The 23,984-nt window shown below is 40.3% G+C and overlaps 1 protein-coding gene across 3 annotated transcripts in view; it reads left to right on the top strand.

Moving 5' to 3' along the window:
• The window catches only part of LYST (lysosomal trafficking regulator), a 124,150-nt gene that overhangs the window by 56,677 nt on the left and 43,489 nt on the right, over positions 1 to 23,984 (top strand). For all 3 annotated transcript variants that reach the window (XM_090044584.1, XM_090044594.1, XM_090044574.1), the window contains exons 16-27: positions 488 to 678; positions 1,914 to 2,159; positions 3,643 to 3,816; positions 7,481 to 7,630; positions 8,178 to 8,315; positions 10,041 to 10,239; positions 12,743 to 12,874; positions 17,854 to 18,487; positions 19,252 to 19,429; positions 20,428 to 20,597; positions 23,072 to 23,302; positions 23,763 to 23,929. In XM_090044584.1, the coding sequence (XP_089900710.1) occupies positions 488 to 678; positions 1,914 to 2,159; positions 3,643 to 3,816; positions 7,481 to 7,630; positions 8,178 to 8,315; positions 10,041 to 10,239; positions 12,743 to 12,874; positions 17,854 to 18,487; positions 19,252 to 19,429; positions 20,428 to 20,597; positions 23,072 to 23,302; positions 23,763 to 23,929 (2,610 nt within the window). The remainder of the gene's footprint in view (positions 1 to 487; positions 679 to 1,913; positions 2,160 to 3,642; positions 3,817 to 7,480; positions 7,631 to 8,177; positions 8,316 to 10,040; positions 10,240 to 12,742; positions 12,875 to 17,853; positions 18,488 to 19,251; positions 19,430 to 20,427; positions 20,598 to 23,071; positions 23,303 to 23,762; positions 23,930 to 23,984) is intronic.

The raw sequence follows: 23,984 nt of genomic DNA, 5'->3' as shown, positions 1-23,984 counted from the left end.
TTGTTTCATTCATGTTCTAGGCATTCTATGAGTTACTTTCTATCTTTGTTTTTGGTATCACATCGCAATTTGGAATAAATTTTCAGTTAGTTTATGAAAACTTCTTGAGCAGTAGGGTGGGAATGGAGGATGTCGGGCAAAACGTGCAATGTAATTTTGAGAGCTGCTGTTCAGATAATCCAGATATGCTGTGTGAGTCAGTCTGTTACCTCCTCTGCTGCCCTTTTCTTTATGACCACATTTGGAGTGACCTCTGAGGTAGGTGTTTCATAGTGAGTAGCAGGAAACAACCACTTCCAGCAGCTTCTGTGTTTATATGTTTTTACTTCCTCTATGACTTTCTGATCACTAGTTATCCATCCCTTAGATTAGAGTTCACCCAGCAAGATCTTTGACTGTACTATCAGTACTTTGGATAGTAAATTTGTCAACTGCTGAAGAAACTTAATGTTTTTGCTTTGTTCTGATTTCTTTTTTTTATGTTTAGGTGCAAAAATTGGTCCAGAGGAAGCATTCTACCTATATGCCTGTGGACCAGACTTTACCTCTGTAATGCCTTGTAAATATGGCAAAACCTCATTTGATTATTCCAAATACATAAGTAAAGAAATTCTACAGTGTGAACAAATTAAGGAACTTTTCATGACAAAGAAAGAAGTGGATATTGGGCCTTTAATTGTAAGTCTCTAGTCCCAGTTATATCATTGCTCTTCCTCTCAGAGTGGCGTTAAGTGGGGGCTTAGACTATATTGGTCAAAAAAAAAATTCTGGGTTTCAAATCGGTGCATGTCTGATTCTTTAGTATTTGCCATGTTTTGTTTCTAAGTGGCCACACTTAAATTATTTTATTTGGTTTTATTTAGGTGGGGTGGAGGGATGTGGACTGATTCAGTTCTCATCCAAGTCGGTGCAAAATACTCCATTGTTGACTTGGAAATTGAGCATCTTTGTAGTAGAAGACTCTTAACTTCATTAATTCTTTTCCCTATTGTCTTCGATTGAGTCTGTTTAATTGCTGCTACTACTACTATTTTTCATTTGTAATTGGAAATTGGGCTGCTCTTCAGTTTGTCAACATAGCTGTGCTGGTCAGGGTGACTTTTATTTTCTTTTCACCCCAGCTGACTTAAAATTAGCATATCCCAGTATAAGCTGTCTCCAGCGGAGGAATTTGATGACAAACTCTTAAGAGTGAACAATTCCGCAGTCAGGCTAAATGTGCGGCATAGAGGTTTTCTATCAATGGATTCAGAGAAAGAGAAATTATGAACAGTGTAGGTGGGAAGCCTAGTGAGACAGTGATATAACGAATAAGCATACTTTGTTTCACAGTAAGGAAAAACCAGTTTACAAACAGAAAAATAGTCTGTGAAACACACGTCTGGTCTTGTGTGATTTGATGCAACTCTTACAAAGTAAACAACTAATTCCTCAAACTAATGCATACAACTCTTTGTAAAAAAAAAAAAAAAAAAAAAAAGGGGAGCTTTTGATAGTTCACAAAAATCTGCCAGAAGTTTGGGAATCTTGTTGCATTACAGAGCCACTCAAATATTTACCTAGACAAATGCATTGAAAGAGGAGTAGAAACAAGAAGTTCCTGTTAGTGTATCCTAGTACACAAGCTTACTTGTGCTTACCCTCTGATTTACGGGGAAAATCTAGAAATTTGGCAGCAGGGGATCACTGGCACCACTCCCCAGACCCATGGGGAGCTCCAGGCCTTGCACTTCGGATCCATCACCTGATCCTAGCATGGTGGTGTGGGGCTGAGAGAAGACAGTGCCAGGACCCAATCCTAACACATAGGGCAAAAGGTGGAGCCAAGAGGTTGCACACACTGGTTTGAAGACAAAGTGAGAATTCATTTTTTTTATCTTGTTTTATTTTGTTTATAAACTTTGTGCTTTCAGGAAAGTCTTGCTGTTGTTTATACCACTTGTTGTCCTGCTCAGTACACAATCTATGAGCCTGTTATTAGATTAAAAAGTCAAGCAAAAAGTGTACCTGCTCAAAGACCTTTCAGTTCAAAAGAAGTTCAAAGCAATGAATTGGACCCTCATCACCTGAAAATGCTTCAACCTATTGAATGCAAAACTCTTCAGGGTATACTGCATGAGATTGGAGGAACTGGTGCATTTATCTTTCTTTTTGCCAGGGTAAGACTTAACGTTTTAAAACTTTTCTACACCTCATGCCTTCTCCCCTGAGTGTGGAGTAGTACATCAGCCTCTGTAGCTACAACTTGCCTTTCTCATGTTAGTGTCTTGGTGCATGATATCTTGCACCTTTTGTCATAAGGAAAATAATTTGTGACATAACTGCCAAAATAATGTGGTTGCTGTGCTGCTTAGAGGAAGTGGTTTTCACAGTTTGACTACATTGTGTAAGATTTGTACATTAGAAACAATTATAGGTACGTGATGGGCAGTACCACAGTTTATCACAATCTATGAAGGTGTTTGTATTCTGGAATCTGTTGTACTTTTTTTTTTTTTTTTTTTTTTTACATGTACATATATTTTTGTTGAGTCTCTAATTTCTGTTTTTGTAATATATTTTTGAAAGCCACCCCAGTCATTTTATAAAGTCCTGCATGGATAAGAAATTAAAATACCTTGTAGCTTTTTTTTTTATAAAAGTTGTCTTCCTTAAGCCAAAGACTGTTTACAGTGAAAGTGCAGAATTGAGGTCAAAACCACCTGCTGTGCATAGTATAGATCTGGCAAACAGGGCAAGTTGGCTCTAATATTTTCAGCTTGCTAAACTAAATGGGAGGCTATCAAAAGATGAGATGTTACACAGTGTGCAGGGTCTCCTTGCTCTTTGGATGAGCTTCATAGAAATTAGGCTTTAAAAAGGTGTGGTCAGGCTAAATAAATACTTCATATGGCCCTCTCTAAGAAAAATATAAAATCCAAAATGTAAAAATCTGATCTGTTCAAGGCAGGTACCATTTGTACCTTTTCTGTCTCCCTGTATGTGGGTCCCCTGCAGATAGTATGCTAGAGCGGAGTTTACTATGTCTGTAATATTGGGGGGTTTTTCAGGCTTATTCAAGTAATCCTAGAAATTGCTTGTTAGATTAGTAGTATGTCTAAATGGTAATTGTACAATTTAGGCATGTAGGGAAACTTGTTTACACCTTAATGGAGGCTGGCTGTCTGGTGTCCAGGAACTCCTTTATATTCGGACAGATGGTCATGGTTATAGGCAAACCTAGTCTCCAAGAACCATAAATATTCTCTCTTAGATAGAACTCCTAGCCTCTGCCAAAGCTGTTGCTACCCGTATTGCATTACTCAGTCCCTGAAATGACTGAAAGCAACTTGCCCATTTTTTGTGGATTGTGGGGTTTTGTTTTGGGGTTGTTTTTTGTTGGTGTTCGGGGGGGCGGGAGAGGCATGTGTGGAGTACCTCTTTTTTTATTCTAAAAGAGATCCTTACTTTGGGCCTCCACTTAACTGGGCAGATTTTTGTAAGTGCAATTGGGACTCATCTATTTAGGCAGAATATCAGTTTGTATAGAATGCAGTTTTCATCTTGCAGTTGCACACCTAAGATTTGCTGCAAAAAAAAAATTACTCTGTTCTTTACACTAGGTCTGTTAAACCTGTGTTAATTGTCTCTCTTTTTTTTTAGGTTGTTGAGATCAGTGATTCTGAAGAGACACAAGCTTTAGCACTTCAACTTATACTGTCTTTAACAAAATACAATCAACAGAGAATACAAGAGATGGAAAACTGCAATGGATATTGCATGATTCATCAGGTGCTGACCAAACCTAAGTGTATTGTTGGATTTCGTGTTTTGAAGGTAAATGTTAAAAACTTTTGTCTGACTTCTTTAATTTGGCACACATTAGGAAGATAAAGATCACTAATTATAGTTTAATGCAGGAAGTTTTGTGTTTTAATCTAGAAGCTATGGGAGTGGGTAAAAGGATATGGTATTTCCAAGCAGATCTCAATTTGAAGGGGAAGGCAGAAAAAATTTGCAAATTTTATTTTTTCTATCAAAACCATTCTTGATAGTTAGTCTTGCTTAGCACTAAGTTTAAATTGAGGGACAGTGTTATCATTGAAACTTAAACCTAAAGTCATAAATGGAAACAGTCTTCCAGAGTAGGCTGACTAACATTCTCTGAACATCAACGCAGCGTATACTAAAGGGCATATTGAGAACTGATAAGGAAAGAATTGGCTAAATTGTCAAGGTAAAAACAGAAGCTGTTACCTGTCATGTATTCCATTTACTGCTTATGAAAGTTGCATATATCATAGATTTCATAGACATCAGGGCTGGAAGGGACCTCGGGAGATCGAGTCCAGCCCCCTGCCCAAAGGGCAGGAAGTCAGCTGGAGTTACAGGATCCCAGCAAGATAAGCATCCAATTTACTCTTGAAGGTGTTCAATGTAGGTGCTTGAACCACCTCCGCTGGCAGACTGTTCCGGACCTTGGGGGCTCGGACAGTAAAGAAATTCTTCCTTATGTCCAGCCTGAAACGGTCTTGCAGGAGTTTGACCGTTCGACCTCGTCATCCCTTGGGGCGCTCTGGTGAACAAACGTTCCCCCAGATCCTGGTGGTCACCCCTGATAAACTTATAGGTGGCCATCAGATCACCCCTGAGCCTACGCTTTTCCAGGCTAAAGAGTCCCATGTCTCTCAGCCTATCATCGTAAGATCTGTTTTCCTGACCTCTGATCATGCGCGTGGCTCTCCTCTGGACTCTCTCAAGCTTCTCCACATCCTTTTTTGAATTGTGGAACCCAAAACTGGACACAGTACTGCAGCTGCAGCCTCACCAAGGCTGAGTACGAGGGAAGATTGACGTCGCGGGATTTGCTCGAGAAGCATCTATGGATGCAAGCCAGCGTTTTGGTCGCTTTACTAGCCGCAGCATCGCATTGCAGGCTCATGTTCATCTTGTGGTCAATGATGACCCCCAAGTCTCTTCTGTAGTGCTATCCAACGTAGCACTGCTGAGCCTATAAGGATGCTGCAGGTTTTTCCTCCCAAGGTGGAGAACCTTGCATTTTTCAGTGTTAAACACCATCAGGTTCTCGTCTGCCCATTTGCTGAGCTTGTCCAGGTCAGCCTGGATCACCCGCCTATCTTCTGGTGTGGATGCTTTGCCCCAAAGTTTGGTGTCATCGGCGAACTTGGCCTGTCCACTCCTGACTCCAATGTCCACATCGTTAATGAAGATGTTGAACAGTATGGGTCCCAGGACAGAGCCTTGAGGGACCCCACTGGTCACAGGGCACCACGATGAGTGACTGCCATCAATAACAACCCTCTGGGTCCAACCACGAAGCCAATTTCCCAGCCAGCGGATCGTGGTGGAGCCAAGGCCACAACTGGGCAGTTTGGCCAAGAGGTGATCATGGGATACCAGATCAAAAGCTTTTTTGAAGTCAAGATATATGACATCAATCTCTTCTCCCTCGTCCAGGTGATAGGTCAGCTGGTCATAGAAGGAAATGAGATTGGTCAAACAAGACCTACCCGCAACAAACCCATGCTGGCAGGCCCTATGAGGAGTGGCTACGGGACCTGAACCTGTTCAGCCTCCAAAAGAGAAGGCTGAGGGGGGATCTTGTGGCCTGTTATAAACTAGTCAGGGGGGATCAGCAGGCATTGGGGGAGTCACTGTTTCCCCGAGCACTGCCAGGAGTGACCAGGAATAACGGTCACAAGCTGGCAGAGGGTAGGTTTAGGTTAGATATCAGGAGGTGCTACTTCACAGCCAGGGAGGCTAGGGTCTGGAACCAGCTTCCAAGAGAAGTGGTGCAGGCTTCTACCCTGGGGGTGTTTAAGAGGAGGTTAGATGCACATCTTGCTGGGGTCATTTCATCCCAGTACTCTTTCCTGCCAAGGCAGGGGGTCGGACTAGATGATCTGCTCAGGTCCCTTCTGACCCTAGAAACTATGAAACTATCCCTTTGGATGTTAGCCTGGCCCAGTTCATCAAGGATGGCCTCCTTAATAAACTTTTCTAAGATCTTCCCCAGGACAGAAGTCAGGCTAATGGGCCTGTAGTTAGCCGGATCCACTCTCCTCCCTTTCTTGAAGATCGGCACCACATTGGCCTTCTTCCAGTCTTCGGGCACTACACCAGAGCACCAGAAGTTTTCAAAGATCCATGCCAGGGGCTGGGCTATGACGCTTGCCAGCTCCTTGAGTACCCTGGGGTGCAGGTTGTCAGGGCTGGCTGACTTGAAGGTATCCAGCTTCTCAAGGTGTTCCTTCACGAGGTCAGCATTTATGGAGGGTAGGGGATCCCCATCACCCGGATCTCCCGTCCCATAGCAGGCATGGGCGTCCCATGGGACTGATGAAAGACTGACGCAAAGTACCTATTTAATAGGTTGGCTTTTTCCTGGGCGTCAGTTGCCAGTTGCTCCATCTGGTTTAGCAGGGATCCAACGTTGCCCTTGCTTTTCCTCCGGCTCCCCACATATCTGAAAAAGGACTTTTTGTTGTCCTTGATGCCTGAAGCTAGTTGGAGTTCAGTTGCAGCCTTGGCTTTCCTGGTTTGCTTCCTGCAGGACCGGACCAGTGCAGAATAATTCTCCTTGGAGGTGAATCCCGTCCTCCATCCTTTGTAGGCTTTCCTTTTTAGCCGCAGGAGGTCCGCTAGGTTCCTGGAGAGCCAGGGGGGTGCTGTGCCTTCTTGCTGCCTTTCCTCCATGTTGGAATAGATTTAGCTTGTGCATTGAGGATCGCTTCCTTGAGAAGCAACCACTCTTCTTGAACTCCCATCTCCCTGGGGTCACGGTCCCTGAGGGCCTGACCGATAAGCCTCTTGAGCTTGTCAGAGTCGGCTTTTCTGAAGTCAAGGCCTTCTGTGTTGCTGACTGACTTGCCAGCTTTACGGCGGATGGTGAAGGTGATCGGCTCGTGGTCACTGTCACCCAGCTTCCCATCGATCACTAGGTTGCTGATTAGGTCATCCCCCATAGCCAGTACCAGGTCGAGCAGTGCTTTGCCTCTCGTTGGCCCATAGACTTCTTGAGTCAGGTAGAGGTCATCCACGCATGAGAGAAAGCTTTGCGACCGCTCGGATTTTGCTGAGTGATCTTCCCAGGAGATGTCCGGATAATTGAAGTCACCCATGACAACCAAGGTCCTGGAGCAAGCGGCCTCAGTCAGTTCCCGGGCAAACTCCTGGTCAAGCTCAGGACTTTGGGTGGAAGGTCTGTAGTAGACTCCCACCATTGTGTCCCCTGTGCTGTATTCCCCATGAATTTTTACCCAGAGGGTCTCTAGTTGTCCATGCCGGTCACCAACATCAGCTTGCAGGGACATGTAGCTTTCCTTCACATAGAGAGCTACACCCCCGCCCCTTTTGTCAACACGATCCCTCCTGTGCAGGGTATAGCCCTCTATACCTGTGGTCCAGTCATATGTAGCTACATTGCTTCTGTTATCCCAAAGAAGTTTAACTACTAGGCTTTGCTTTTCCTGTTTTTAAGACACTCCTTGAAGGATGCTACAGTGATGAGATTCTCCATATAAATGAGAATGGACAATTCATGCTCGATGTAGATTCCAATGCAGTAATCCAAGATGTCAAATTGCTAGAAAAACTGTTGCTTGATTGGAAGATATGGTCTAAAGCACAGGTATTTGCTGTCTTGTGTAAATAGTTTAGATATTAAGGAAGTTGATGAAATGGAAAAACAAATGGTACATCCTTCACTTTAGTTATATTTGACAATTTAAAGTAGCTTTGCAAACCTAGTATAGTTGTAAAAGGAGTCTTACAAGTGTAAAATTATAAGGTACTTATTCAGCCTGCTGATTGCATGCAAGCTACTTTTGTTAGCTTAAATGTCAGAATTAAATGGATTTAATTTTCTTTAGTCTTACTTGCATGTAATCAATGAAGTTAAAAAGCATCCTGATTTGGTTATTACATCTCAGTACCTTCATATGCTATGCTGTTAATATTCAGTGTAGTACAGGGGTCAGCAATATCTTCTGGCAGAGGGGCTGGAATGACCTGGCTCCTGTACGAGGCAGGCAGGTAGGACTTTGCTGCTGCCACTTCTCCCTGCTGCTCAGTGCTGAAGCTACATCTCTGAGCTGACTAGGTTACCAACCCCTGATGTAATATACAAAATCTGTTTAGAAGTTTTGCTTGCTGTACACTTTTCTATTTTCTTGCAGCAAGGTGTTTGGGAAACCCTATTAGTAACTCTAGAAATCCTTATTAGAGCTGATCATCACCAACAGATGTTTAACATCAAACAACTATTGAAAGCTCAAGTGGTACACCGATTCCTGCTGACGTGTCAAGTTCTGCAGGTACTTTCAGTTTCAACGCTTACCTTCCGCTTGGCAACTTTTCAGTTCAGACTAGAAATTTTTGACAGTTGTTCACAGCTTGTAGTCTTGATACCTTAGATTTGTTTTCTTCCCATTGTGTCCCCACCCTCTGCCTATGCCTCCTCAGACATTGGAGGAGAATGGTAGTAGAAGGGATCAAAGGAGTTTGGAAGCTCCCTATATGCTCAGTTGTAGTACTGTCAAGAAAGAGCAAAAGACAGACTCTCACACCTACAATCAAAATCATTGCCACTAGATATTTAGGCTGTTTTAGATGGTTCTAGAACGTATATATTTGCAGGAGTAATTTTTTTTTTTTTTATCCTTTTCCAGTAGACATTTGTTTTATCTTTATGCTCATATTGCCATTAATATAAAGCACAAGTAGATTTGTAGTATTTTTGTATCCTCTGACTTTTTTTTTTTTTATTAGTCTTCAGAGATTAATGATTCTATACTAGCAACACTCAGCTTTTTGTTTGTGTGATTTCCTAAAAATGTTCAGTGGCACAAATTAAATCATGCCACTTCAAAAGCAGGTTCTGTATTCCTATTGTGTTATCTTTTTGTATGACCTTTTAATCATGTGAATAAATATGACTTTTCTTTAAAATGAAGTTTGGTTTTATTTCATAATATGAAGGCAAGTACTTCCAAGGTATGCACTTCTGTAAACCATAGTTATATGAGTTCTTAATTATAAGTATTATTCCTTTTCTTATTATGGGTCTCTTCTCATTTCTCCTAATCTATTTTTTCCATGTTGTGCTTTTTAACTTACTTGCTCCTTATCAAATTGCCCTGGAAATGCTGACTGTTCCTTGATCTAGTTTATGTTGCTTTATTTTTTCCAAGTGAACTTTTATAATGACTTTTATCCATTACGATATTCGCCACAGTTGTGACCTAAACAGAAGTTAATAAACAGAATTTATACACATTTACAACAAAAACATCAGATTGAGCAGTCCATCATATAATTTTCTGTATCTTTAACTTGTATAAATGCCTCTGTCTGTTGTAGTAAAATGAACCGGAACTCTTAACATGTAAAGTGACACCTTTGATCTCCCTCCCTTCTACACCCCCCTGGTCTCCCCTCCCCCCCATATCTGCTTGCAGTGAATTGGGATCGCACATTCATAAAGTGCAATTTCCTAGTAAGTGAACCAGTTTCATTTGTACAGCACTGACCATGGACTACCCAGCCTTTTTTAAATACCTTTTAAACCTCTGACTTTGCATTCTCAGCTTTTGCAGATCTATAATGCTACTTGATTTTTCTTCAGTAGAAGAATAATAGTAAATTTCCTGAGTGTTTTTTTTTTTTTTTTAACATTGCCTCGAATTTTGAAATAGTTTCATTTCAAAATTAAAGGCATTTCGGGGAAAATTGAAACACTTATGTTCATTTTATAAAAAAAGGGAACTATTATAAAATAATGGTAACCACTTAATCCATATTACAAAATAAGAGCCAGATTTACAGAAGTACTTGGGTGCTTTGTGGAATTTATATCTGGTAAGGCTACAAAATCTTGAAGCATAGGTAATGCTATGATCTTTTCTAGTAAATCGCCTGGTCTAGATGCAACTCTGACAAAAGAGGCCTTCTGCTGAACTAGTTTAATGTTGTTCAGGGCTGTGGTATAATTGTTAACAACATAGCAATACTATAGCTTGACCCCTTTGTTTCTCTTCTAGGAGCACAAAGAAGGGCATCTTGCATCTCTACCTCGGGAGGTTTGTAGGTCATTTGTGAAAATTATTGAAGAAGTGCTTGGATCTCCCCCAGACCTGGAGTTACTGACACTGATCTTCAGTTTCCTCTTAGCAGTTCACCCTCCTACTAATACATATGTTTGTCACAATCCCACCAACTTCTACTTTTCCCTGCACATAGGTAGATATAATATTTTTACTTCCAAAATAATATCAAATAGAAAATAAAATGCCACTCACCCTGATTAGAAAATAAAACTAAACTAAGTAGCTGTACTGTGAATGCCTGTGTTGAATGTTGCTATATAACTTCCATCTGTACAAAAGTTTCTGAAGTAGTGACATAAAGCCAACATTTCTTATACTACAACAGGCTTTATTTAAAAAAAAAAATCTTATTGGACTTCATTTTGCACTCTCTGTATTGAATTACTAAGTAAACTGGTCCCTGACATCTCCTAAGAATAGTCTAATGCAGGTACTATTTTGTATAATTTGCAAAAATTAAATCTTGTGGCAGTGTCAAGTTCAGCAAAAGGGGGAACCAAGACAAAGGTCAGGCAGCTTGTTAAAAACAAAGTAGTCAGTTATCAAAATAAAAATGACTAATTCGTGACTCTCTTCTCTCTTGATCTTCTTGTTGTTGGATGACTGGAGCACTGTTGTCTGCATTTCATCATTCACTTAATGTGTGAAGAGCCAGTGATACCATCTTATCAAAAAGTATGGTTACTACAAAAACAGACAAAAAGGGGGTGCCAACCCCCTCCTTCCTCCCTGTCCCCATGCTCCCCTCAGGAAAAAAAAATCTTGAGCAGCCATGTTTTGGATAACTTAACTGAAAGTAACATCCCATCTCAGTAAATCCCTTGCAGGGAACAGCTGAACACTGTACATTATATTTTTTCGATACAATAGAATTCTGAGGCTGTTAAATAAAATGCTTTGTTACTGGCAACGTGTCAACGGTAACTCCTCCTGTAAAGACTCCCTTTACTGATCCAGTCTGTTGGGTTGTATGCAATCATGTAATCTTCTAGGTAGTATTGGCAATTATGAGTTGCATGTGTACACCTTTTCACAGTAGCAGGCTTGAGGGTACAGAAACAGTCACTGCCCAAAATCCTCTTAATTGATTTCGGGCCTCCCTCACTGTCACTATGGTTTCTCTGATTTGGGTATTTGCTCTTCTTCAACCACTATATTTTTAGCATTCTGTCAAGTCTGTTTTACCTCATGGTTCAATAAGATTAGTATAGTTTGACTGAAATATTGCTGTAGGGATTCCAATTTTTAAACTAGAATAAACAGATAACCATACTGTGTTTCCTTAAAGCTGTGACTCTCAAACCCTGTGGGTTTATGCTCCGCCATAGTAAAGCTGGGCACTCTTGTGCCCCTTGCTGCTGCTGCTGCTGCTTCCCTCTGCCACTGGCAGTTGATGGCAGCTGAAGTGGTGGGGCGAAGCAGGCAGGGGCAGTTTGAGAGCACCTGTGTTGTTGCTCATTCTCCAGCTTTTTTCCTTTAAAAAAAATTCCTAAATGAATGGAAAGAACAAATTGGGATGTACAGTTACTGCTCACATACAGTCTGATGCTTGAGTGGTGAATGCCCCTGCTATGTTATAGATGTGCTCCCCAAAGTGCTTGTAGTGATGTTGTGGTGAGTGCATACATCTGCATACAGTATTCCACACATCTTGGTAATGTACATGTTGCTTAATTTAGTCACTTGTTTCCAACAAGATGTATAATAGAATCTTCCTAAATTTCTCTTAAAATAATTTAATTAATCTTACTGCATTTTGATGCAATAAGGCAGGTTACAACTAAGATTTTGCAACTAGGCCTTAGTTTGAAAGGCATTACAGGGTTCATGTTGCTGCATATAATAGTCATGCAGCCATTTGTAGTGTCAAGGGAAGAAATACAGTAATCTGATTGTATGCAGTAGGAAAAGTGTTTGGGAATGAGTGAAGTTAGGAAGACTGTAATCCAGAACAGAACTCTCTTCTCTCTAGAGGTTAACTGTTAATGGAAAAAAGCATTTCTCTACATCCATAAGTGGAAATTATTTCATGCCACTATAAAGATGGCATTCCTTGGGCTTTTGCCAGTGTCACTTTTATAAAAAGATATCATATTGTAAAAAGTATCATTTGATACTAGTATAACAGAAACCTAGTCTTTAACTATAATGTTACAGTCACTATTTTCAGATGTTTTAAGCCAAATTTTGCCAGGCATTCTGTTTCCTGGCACGTACATATTTTCTTCAGACAACTGGTGTCTACCAGTGGTCATGCAGCTGTTGCATTTGTGTTTCATTGTGATGTCATGTATAATAGTAGAATCCTAAAATTGGAGCCCTCTGACACTAGCATTCACATTTGAAATACCATTTTAAAAATGCATATTGCTAAGAGAAAAAATGTAATATAATTAACTATGGAGCATTCAGACTTCTCACTATGTGGATTTTGAACACGTTGCTACACTATTTACCCTATATACACAAAAAATATTTATTGTTTCCCCTAAACTGCCTCGAGTACTCTCCTTGAATGTTGCAGGAATATGCATGGCTCACTAAAAATTCCATTTGTATCTTTTAACTCTTTACCTTAGGTTCACTAAGAGGAAAAAATTCCAAGCTGTTGATCATTGTTTGCCTTTTGTTCCTAGATGGCAAGATTTTTCAGGAGAAGGTCCAATCAATCATGTACCTTAGAAATTTCAGTAGTGGTGGGAAACCAGTGGAGAGTTCTGCATTTGAAGTTACAAGTCCAGCTGAATTTACAGCTGCACTACCACGAGGTAAATTAATGGTGCATACCACTATTTTCTGCAACTATTTGTCTTTGATGTACATCAGGGCTGGCTAGTTGGTTAGTTAACCCACAAGGGGTTAACATATAGGCTGTGGGCTCCCACCCACCTGTCACTCCCCTCATTGCTCCTGCTGCTGCAGTAGTCAGGGTCTGTGGACATCCCCTCCCTCCCGTGGTTTTTCCCTTCTACCCGTGTCCCTGGGGCAAGGCATTGTGAAAGGGGCTGGGCTGCCTGCATACAACAGGGGGGAGCCAAGCTATGTGCATGGGAAGGGTGGGGGTGGGCTACTTGCACAATGTATGATGTGGGGAGGGAAGGAAGGGCTTGCTAAATTGTATTAGTAAGCTGAAACTGTCAGTCCTGTCAGTGCAAAATATAAAACTGATACGTTGTTAAACTAGACATTATGAGAAAAAAATTGACAATTGTATTTGAATATGAAATAACCAGATGCTGATTTTTTTTTTTTTCTTTTTACACTCTTGGTAGAGTGTTGGCTTGATGTATTTGAGGTAAAGTAGCTAGGAAAACCTAATAGAAACAGCTTATTCCCATTATGTCCCATTGTGTGAAAGACGAGTTCCTTACTTAAGACAGACTTGTAAGTGTTCTGTATGAACTTTGAAATGTCAACCAGTTTCATACTTCTGCTATGAAAGATGAACATTATGGAGAGGAGTTTTGATGGTAGTCAGTTAACAAACCTCCCTGCTTCCAAAAAAAAAATAGCTAGAATTAACAACATGACTTCAATTTGATGTTGTTAGATGTGCAAACTAATAATTTTTCCAGGCTTATAAAATACTGAATTACTGCTTCAAAATAAATTAAATGTAAACTTTAAAACTGCTGTAGGCTTATGGCATTTTTATGTCTACTCTTAATGTCTCATCCCTGGATCACAATAGTAATTTTTTGTCAAAATAAGGTTTGCAATAAAAGCACCAGTGCAACCTTAACTATGAAGTCACTGTTCATGTAGTGAGGAATAAACTTTGGCTACAACTGTATGAAATAAACACAACTGTATGATATGAACAACTTAGTCAGTATATACAAGATAAGCATTCTTTGCTTCCATTCCTCATCTCATTTATAACAATTTCAAATTATATGTAATCTAAATCATAAAAAGTTAGGGTTAGAAGGAACCTCAGGAAGTCATCTAGTCCAACCCCCTGCTCAGCCAGGGTTCTGTCAAGCTGGGCCTTAAACCTCCAAGGATAGAGATTCCACCACCTCTCTAGGTAACCCATTCCAGTTCTTCATCACCCCCCTAGTGTGAGTTTTTTTTTTTTTTTTTCCTGATTATCCAACCTAAACTTTCCTTGCTGCCACTTGAGACCATTGCTCCTTGTTTTGTCATCTGCCACCACTAAGAACAGTCGGTTCCTCTTTGGAACAACCCTTCGGGTACTTGAAAGCTGCTATCGAATCCCCACCTCAGTTTTTTTTGTAGATTAAATAAGTCCAGTTCCCTCAGCCTCTCCACCTACATCATGTATCCCAGCTCCCAGACCATTTTTGTTCCCCTCTGCTGGACTCTCTCCAACTTGACCACATCCTTTCTGTAGTGGGGGGCCCAAAATTGGACACCATACTCTGGTACTGTGAGTAATCATATGGCTCTTTTACATGTGGTCTCACCAGTGCGGAATAGAGGAGAATAAGTACTTCCCTCAATCTGTTGGCAATGCTGCTACTAATGCAACTGTATGCTGTTAGCTTTCTTGGCAACAAGGGCACACTGACTTGTATTCAGCTTATGGTCCACTGTAACTCCCAGGTCCTTTTCTACAGAGCTGCTGCTTGGTCCCAAGCCTGTAGCAGTGCACTGGATTCTTCCATCCTAAGTGCAGGACTTTGCACTTGTCCTTGCTGAATCTCATGAGCTATCTTTTGGCCCAGTCTTCTAATTTGTCTAGGTCACTCTGAATACTAGCCCTACCCACCAGCATATCTACGACTCCCCCCAGCTTGGTGTCATCTATGAGCTTGCTGAGGGTGTACTTCATCTCATCTTCAAGATCATTAATGAATATATTAAACATAACTGGCCCCAGGACCAACCCTGGGATACTCCACTTAATACCAGATGCCAACTAGACTTTGACCCATTGAACCCATGCTCCAGGCAGCTTTCTATCCACCCTACAGTCCATTCACCCAACCCATGCTTCCTTAGCTTTCTTGTAAGAATGCTGTGGAAGACTGTATCAAAAGCCTTGCTAAAGTTAAGGTATATCATGTTCACTGCTTTCCCTCCATCCACAGTGGCAGTCATCTCATCATAGAAGGCAATCAGGTTGGTCAGTGATGATTTGCCCTTGGTGAATCCATGCTGACTGTTCCTGATTGCTTTCTACTCCTCCAGGTGGTTAGAAAAAGATTTCTTGAGGATCTGCTCCATGATTTTTCCAGGGACTGAGGTGAGGTGGTTTGTAGTTCCCTGCATTCACCATCTTCCCCTTTTAAAGATAGGCACTATATATGTGCCTTTTCAATTGTCTGGGATCTCCCCTGATTGCCACAAGTTTCCAAAAATAATGGCCAGCAGCTCTACAATCTGCAGTTAGCCAACACCCTTAGCCCCTCTGATGCATTGCATCTGGTCCCATGGACTGGTATGTGTCCAACTGTACATGTCCAGTTTTTCTAAATAGTCCCTAACCTGTTCTTTCACTGAGGGCTTCACCTTCTTTCACCTTCTCCCCAAACGGTGCTGCCCAATACAGTAGTCTGAGATCTGACCTGGCCAGCGAAGAACAAGGTAAAGAAGGCATTAAGTACTTCAGCATTTTCTTTCTCATCTGTCACTAGGTTGCCTCCCCCATTCAGTAAGGAATCTACACTTTCCCTGACCTTTCTCTTGTTGCTAAGATACTTGTAGAAACCCTTTTTATTATCTTTTAGGTCCCTCACTAGATGCAACTCCAATTGTACTTTGGCTTCCCTGTTTTCATGCCCAGGCAGTATTTTATATTTCTCCATAGTCATCTATCCAAGCTTCCACTTCTTGTAAGCTTCCTTATTGTGTTTAAGATCACCAAAGAGTTCTCTGCCAAGGCAAGTTGGTCACCTGCCATACCTGCTATTCTTCCTGCACACTGGGATTATTTGTCTCAGTAAGGTTTCTTTTAAAGTACAACGAGCTTTCCTGGACTCCATTTCCCCCTCAGACTGGCCTTCCAGGGCATCCTGCCCATTGGTTCCCTGAGTGAATCAGATTACTTTTCTGAATCTAGGCTCCATGCTCTGCTACTCTCCTTTCTTTCTTTTGTCAGGATCCTGAACTCAATCATCTCGTGGTCACTGCTGCCCAAGTTGACATCCTCTTCTTCATCCCACACTAGTTCTTCTGTGTTTATGAACAGCAGGTCAAGAAGAGCACAGCCCCTAGTTGGTGTCTCCAACACTCGCATCAGCAAGTTGTCTCCAGTGCTCTCCAAAAACTTCCCAGATTGTCTTTGCACTGTTTTATTGCCCTCCAGGCATGTCAGGGTGATTGAAGTCCCCCATGAAAACCAGGGCCTGTGATCTGGGAATTTCTGCTAGTTGTCTGAAGGAAGTCTCATCTACCTCCATCCTCCTGGTCTGGTGGCCTATAGCAGATGCCTACCACGACATCACCCTTGTTGCTGTCTCCTATTACCTTTAACCCAGAGATGTTCAGCAGGCCTAACTCCAATTATATACTGGAGCTCTGAGCAATCATATGGCACTTTTACATACAGTGCAACTCCTCTTCCTCTTCTCCCCTTCTCTGTCCTTCCTGAACAGTTTGCACCCATCCATGACAGTACTCCAGTCATGTGAGCTATCACACCAAGTATCTGTTATTCCAGTTACATGACAGTTCCTTGACTGTGTAAGGACCATTTCATCCTGCCTGTTTCTCAGGCTCCATGTGGTCATGTACTAACACCAGAAGTAACTACTGATTGCCCTACTTGCTCAGTAAGAATGAGAAGACTTCCTCTGCTGCTGCTGCCTCCTCCTTGTGCTTCCTCCAGGTCTCCTGCTTCCCCCCTTACTTCAGGGCTTTCATCTCCTTCCCCCTGCGAACCCTGGTTTAAAGCTCTCCTCACCAGGTTAGCAAGCCTGTCTGCAGAGATGCTTTTTCTTCTCTTCATTAGGTGGATCTTGTCTCTTCCTAGCATGCCTTCTTGAAACAACATCCTATGGTCAAAGAAGCCGAATCCCTGCTAGCAATACCACCTGCACAGCCATGCATTGATATACATGACATGGATAATCCTTTTTTTTTAAATGTAGTGTTTAGTGCTTAGCTCAGGAATGGCATTACAAATTGGCTCTTCAGATATTTATTTATTTGCTAGACTGAGGGTTGACTGTCAAAACAGTAACAAGCCTTTCACTTGCAGGATTATGAAATGCTACAGTCTCTTAAGTATCATATAAATGCTAAACATGTCATGCTTTCCCTCATGTGGTCATTCTACCATCTTCTGGCGTTTGCTCTAACAATGTTTTTTTAAAACCTAGTTATATTAGGGGTTTTATTTCCATTGGACATAATTGAAGGGATGAGACATAACAGAGCACAACTTTGAGAATTTGTCATTTGCTTCTGATTATTGCATGACTTGCATGGTTATTTAAGATGAATTCTCATCTTTGAAACAAAAGAAAAATCATCCTGTGCTGTGAGAATGAAGACCATGAATACAGCAATTAAATTGTTTTAAGCTACATTTAAACTGAATATTCTGATTTATTATTAAAATGTGAATTTTTATGCCAAAGAAATATGTTCTGTCTTATAGCTGACTTTTAATGTGTGGGTTAAGAGGAAAATTGAGACTCTTATGATTTTAAAAAAAAAAAAAAGTCCATTTTGCGTATCTGTCAGATGGTGAAAAAGAATTGTAGTACTTCTAGGGAAGGCATTATCTCTAATGCAAAATAGATGTTAAGAATTTTCTTTTTGTTTACTTTCTTAGGAGGTATTGCTTCCAAAGTTAGTGTGCCACAGTTAATGGGCTCTCAGGTACAGGAACGACGTTGCAAAAGCCTACCTGCATCTTCTCCTTCTTCACCGCAAATGCATCCAAAAAGGCTAACTGGGAGTTTGGGCAAGAATATTGATCACCTGCAGGAAGCTGGAGGAGGAAGGACTAATCTACAGGAAAAAATCACGTTAATGGAAAGTTCTGAAACCTTGAAAAGGGTGCAGGAGGAACTTTTTATCAGCAGCTGTGAGTCTGCGAAAACAGTTTGTGATTCAGAGTTAACATCTGCTGAAATACTTGTTGACATTCCAAAAGAAGAGGAACTGTCTGCCAATGCACCTGAGAGCAAAGAAGCTAATGCAGATCTGAAACCTAATGAGGATGGTGGTGATACTGAATCAATATTGCGCCGTCCTGACCATCTGAAGGGGCTGCCTTCATTTCAGAAAAGTCAAAATAATTTCCCAGGCTTGGGTTTAGCATTTTCTGCTCATAGTGGGCCATCAACCATGTCTCGCTGGCCAAGCCTGACTGACAAGAATGTGCCTCCTGAAGACTGGGAAGGTCTTAACTTTTCTTCAGTCAGTGAGCAGACACTTAAAAAATCTGAAAGCCTTGATGATAGGTAAGCATATCATATTAGAAAATGAGTAGACTTAACATTGAAAAAATATTCATTGTACTGTAACTTCTGCAATAATAGCATTAAATGTTTTTAGTGGATGTTCTCCAAATATTTGGTGGATGCCAGATGGATATTGAATAGCTGATAGATCACTATAGATGTCTGGTTCAGTGCTCTCCTTCTATAGCATACATTTTTTCCACTGTCAGAGAGTGAATACTAAGCTAGAAGGACCATTGGTCTGATGCAGTATGACGCTTCTTATAGTCTTAAGTTTGTCTGAAAAGGAGTCTAGCAGATATCGTATATATTATGTTTTAAACTATGAGTAGTTCTGTCAGAGTACTTGTAATACAAATTGTTCTTTATATTGCTTGCATATCCTTAAGGCAGTAATTCTCAACCAGGCTGAAAGCTAAGAGCTGGCATTTTTCTGAGGGGTGTCTTGAGTCTTACGAGGTTGAGAACAACTGGCTTAAGGTCTAGAATTGTCTGTGTTTACAAGGTACCCAACACAATGAGGCCCTGAACTCATTTGATGCCTTAAGGCACTATTATCATAGCAGTCTGCTCATATTGCCCTCCACTGATTAATATAGGCAAAGCAGTGCTGCAAGAAATAGAATGAGAGAACAGTGGTGAGGGGATTGTGGGGAAATGCCTTTTGTTAGTTATCAGCCAGTATTGTCATAGGAACAGGCTAGTATTTACAGCAGTGGGAAATTCAATAACTGTAGCAGTAACACACACTTCTCTGTTTTCAGGTCCACAGAAGATTTTCTTGTGCTTATATGTTGTGGTTTATATGACCTCTTGCGTGGAGTACTTTTAATCCTGCCTGATATCATGCTGGAAGATGTGATGGACAAATTTATTCAGCCTGATACTCTTATAGTTCTTGTGAACCATCCATCACCTCTCATACAACAAGGAGTCATTAAAGTAGGAATACATAAAATTTTAAAGTTCTAAAGCTAAGACTATTATAAACTACCTCATTTGTGCAAATATAGGCTTGAACTAAGTTGTTCTTTAATATTCACGTTTTTAGAAATAAGTCTTATTTTTGCTTTAATCCTTTAAATGTATACACTATAAAATGGAGTTGATTTGCATCTAAACTTTTAAGAAACTTTTTGGAGAAGAAATTAATGTTTTCTATATACATCAATCATTAATAGACAGTCTAGATCCACATTATGTACTTTAACTAAAGTTAGGGATAACAAAACAAATACAAGACCATCATGATGGAAATAAAAGAAACTTGTAAAATGTGATCAGCATTATAGGAAAATGATCATCCTTCAATCTGCTTAGTGCATAAAAATATTTATAAAAATTGCTAGCAAACTCTCATATTTCTTCGGGTATCATTGCCAATCTGTCAGTCACGAACTGCTTTTTCACCTGAACTTCCCATTAAAGTGAACCAGGCTGTTTCCTGAGCATGAAATTCAAGATTCAAGCTAACTTCAGTAGTTTTATTCTAATTATGAAGGAGAACTTTGTGCTTAAGGCAAGTCTAGGGTAGTATTTGCTTTACATTTGTGAAGGGAGATTTGAGAGGAGATTTAAAAAGTAGCAACACTACAAAAAAATCAAATCATAACAGTGTAGATATAAATTTTTAATCTAAAATAGACTTTTTTTTTTTTAAAGCTAACTTTTCATTTACCTGATAAATCTTTTACTTTGTGTTCCTTACAATAGGTGATGCTATAGTGTAAACTCCTAAAATAAAGTTTTTGCTCTTGAATGTAATGAAATCAGTGGAAATTGCAAGTCCAGTCAGAAGAATTTGACCATTAATTTGGAGTCTGAAAAGACTTTGAAGTTTAACTTTCTTTCCCAAGCAGTACAGGAACTTTTTAACTTCCAAGAAAATAAATCGCCCAAATATTTAATCTTGAATCAAAACTATGTATTTCTCTCTCTAGTTTTTAGATGCATATTTCAACAGAGCAACTAGGGAACAAAAGGAGAAGTTCTTAAAGAATCGTGGCTTCTCTTTGCTAGCCAACCAATTGTATCTTCACCAAGGAACTCAAGAAGTTGTTGAGTGCTTTTTGGAAATGCTCTTTGGCCGTTCTCTTGGCCTGGATGAAGAGTAAGTACTGTTTTCTTAAAACAGTCAATAAATATGCAGTTTTTTCTTTAAGAAAAGATTAAGCTGTCTGTATGGTAAGGACATAATTGCTTTTGGGAAGTTCCCCTACTTCCCCTTAACCCCCAGTAACAGACAGCTCTGCAAACAGTACATTATGAAAATGTTATAAAAATATTTGCCTGTGAGTTGAATTATTTTCTTTAAGGTTTCAATAACTTCATTTTAATTAAAAAAAATAAATGTATAAGTGTTGCACTGTATTTACTTAAATTGTAGGCTACTGTATAGCTGATATGGGTGTGCAAAATGGGCCATATGCAATTCGGCTTCGGACCGAATCGGGGACGGTGATTCAATTTGTTGATTCAGATCACATTCCCAATTCAATTCAGCCAAATCCAAATCCAAAGAATTGATGCTGATTCAGAGAATCAGTGATTCGGCCATAGACACAGCTTTAAATGTTTTTTCTACATACCTCAAGGTACCAGGTGTGGCACGTGAACACTCTGATACTGGGGCGGATGGAGCTGTCCAACAGGAGCGTGGGGAGGGGGGCCCTGTGTGCTCGCCGATGAACTCGGAAGTGGACCAAAAGTACTTCCATTCCACTTCCGTGTCCACCGCCAAGCACTCTAAGGGGGCCCCCCTGCACCCTCCTGGCTCAGCAATTGGCTGCGGGGGAACCCTGGGCGCCCCCCCAGACCCAGAAGGCACCAGTTGCCAATCTGGGGGAATGTAAGGGGGGGCCCCGCAGTGTTCTTCCCGGTGGACCTGGAAGTGCTTCCAGTCCACTTTCGGGTCTGCTGCCGAGCATGCTGGGGACCCCGCTGTGCTCCTGTGGAATGCTCTATCTGCCCCAGCATCTCAGCATTCACAAGTCACCTGGTACCTTGAGGTATGTAGAAAAAACATTTAAAGCTGTGTCTATGTCTGAATTATCATATCTTTCTGAATCTCTCCAAATAGATTTAGAGGCCTCTGATTCGATTTGCAGAGATTAAAGGGTCTCCTAATTCAATTCAGTTTCAGAGATTCGGCCACTGAATCAGACCAAATCTCTGCTGAATCAAATCAGCAACCAAAGCTTTACGTAGCCCTAACAGCTGAAACCCTGTTTCACTCGCATCTCCTTCTCAGGATTGGATATCCCATATACATGTTCACTTGCAAAGATTTCAGCGTCCTTGGCATTTACCATAATCAATTTAGCCCCTCCAGTACTTCTTTGTGGACTTATATTAGGCATAGAGCTAAATTAATATCTCAAATACCACTCCAGCCCCCACTTACAAAGCTGTGATAACTAGTTGGTAAAGATTTCAGTCCTAGCAGCTACCCTGGCCTGTAATTAAGTCCAAATGCCCAGGTTTTCTTTAGAGCCAGCCTCACAACCTTTAGTACATTCTTTTTTCTACTGAAAGAAGAAGAGACCCTGTTGGTAGTCAGGAAAGGAAATCACTTTTCAAGCAGGCTGTTCTGCTGAAGGGGTGGATAGCCTTTCTCTCTGTTTAGTCAGTTAAGGCTCCACAATGTTTATGAAGCTCTTATCAGAATTAGAGGGTCTCTATATGGTATAGTCAAGTGCCCACAATTGGCAAAAAGTTCTCTTACTTCAGTTGCCTTCCATAGAAGTATGGAAACCATACTTAGCTTCTGTGTATACCTTTCACCCAGTAGAGCATTGCTTTCTTACAACAAGCTTTTAAAAATACCAGTTTTTATACAGCAGCCTCCCCCTCATCTCTTTCCCCTCTCCCCAACTCCCCCAAGGAAAGAGGACTTCTCTCCAAAAGGAATTAAAGAAAGGAGGATCCAAAGACAGCTCTCATGGCTGCAAGACGCGTTAGCGTTCTGCTGTGTTGCTTAATCAAATCTTTGTGGTGATGTGCCACAAATAATACGTTTATAAGAATGATCCAATCTCCTTATCCATTATGCAATAGACAAGGACTGTAGTGAAGTTGTTCACTTCAATGCCACAAGTCAAACAAGAGATTTCTTTCCCAGATTTATTTTTTCAGTCATAATGGATCCAGTGCATCAAAGCCTCCTCTTGGTCAGTGTATTATTTTATTAAAGCAAAGCCATATTTTATTTCATAAGTGTCCCTGCCAGTTCCAATATTTATTACTGGAAACAGGTTGAGTAATAACTTGCTGCGCCAGTGGGTTTTTAATAGAAGTTGAAATTTAGATTTACGCTGTACTTTCTTAATGGAACAAAAATTATTTTAAAAATCAAGTTTTGAAATTCCTTTTTAAGGGGTCTCATTCTCTGTAAATCTTTTTCACTTTATGTAGTTGTTACTACATTTAACAGTGGTACTGCCATTAATGTGAAATGACCATGGAAATTGTTCCTATCCTTTTGTCAAGACGTCAATGTTTGTTTGTGTAGACTCTACTTGATATTGATTTTGTGATAATCCTTAAAGGTGTGGTATATGTCTTATTTTACATCTGTTCTAATAGATTTGATCTGGAAGACGTGAAAAATGCTGGACTTTTTCAGAAATGGTGCATCATTCCTGTTTTGGGACTTATAGAAAACTCTCTGTATGATAATGTACTGCTGCATAATTCCTTCTGTCTTCTGCTGCAAATCATAAATTCCTGCTCTAAAGTGGCAGACATGCTGCTTGATAATGGTTTGTTGTATGTCCTGTGTAATACATTAGCAGCACTCAATGGACTGGAACAAAAGTAAGTGTTTTGTTTATAAAACTTCAGACTGGTTCCAAAAAAAATTTTAAGAATTTTAAATATGAACTTCAGCATATTGTATAGACTTCTGATTCCTGTGAATTTAACAGATCAAAAGCCTTAAATGTCAGAAGTTTATTGTATAGTCTGAAACTTCAAGATATTTGTCAACTTCATGTACTGTTGTTATGTTGGACTATTTTCCAAATTTTGCTTTTGTTATTCAGGCTATTTTTTTCCTTTGGCTATTCAACTTTTTCAGGAACTATAAAACTAGGTACAATTACTTGTTTGTAATATGAGGGGTTTTTCTAGTCTAATAGCATTTGGGAATGAATGAAAAGTACTTGATTTTGTAACAAATGTGGAAGTCAGTTATACAAATATAACTTTCTGTGGTCATGTTGTATATCACTTAAATGGTTCTAGTTGTAATAACTAAAACTGACTTTATTTACAGCATTCCCTTGAATGACTACAAGCTACTTGCATGTGATATTCAACAGTTACTAGTCGCAGTCACAATCCACGCCTGCAGTTCCTCAGGATCTCAGTACTTTCGTGTTGTTGAAGATCTTATTGTATTATTGGGACATCTTCAGAATAGTAAAAATGAGAGGACACAAAGTAAGTCAGGAACTCTTTTGCCTTTTTTCTCAGTTCTTGTGGGAGATGGGGGAGA

The sequence above is a fragment of the Crocodylus siamensis genome, chromosome 1, assembly GCF_052110815.1.
Source record: "Crocodylus siamensis isolate JL-2025a chromosome 1, ASM5211081v1, whole genome shotgun sequence".
Classification (NCBI taxonomy): Eukaryota; Metazoa; Chordata; order Crocodylia; family Crocodylidae; genus Crocodylus; species Crocodylus siamensis.
Note: the sequence above shows the minus strand (reverse complement) of the source record. Positions and strands in the feature narration are given on the sequence as shown.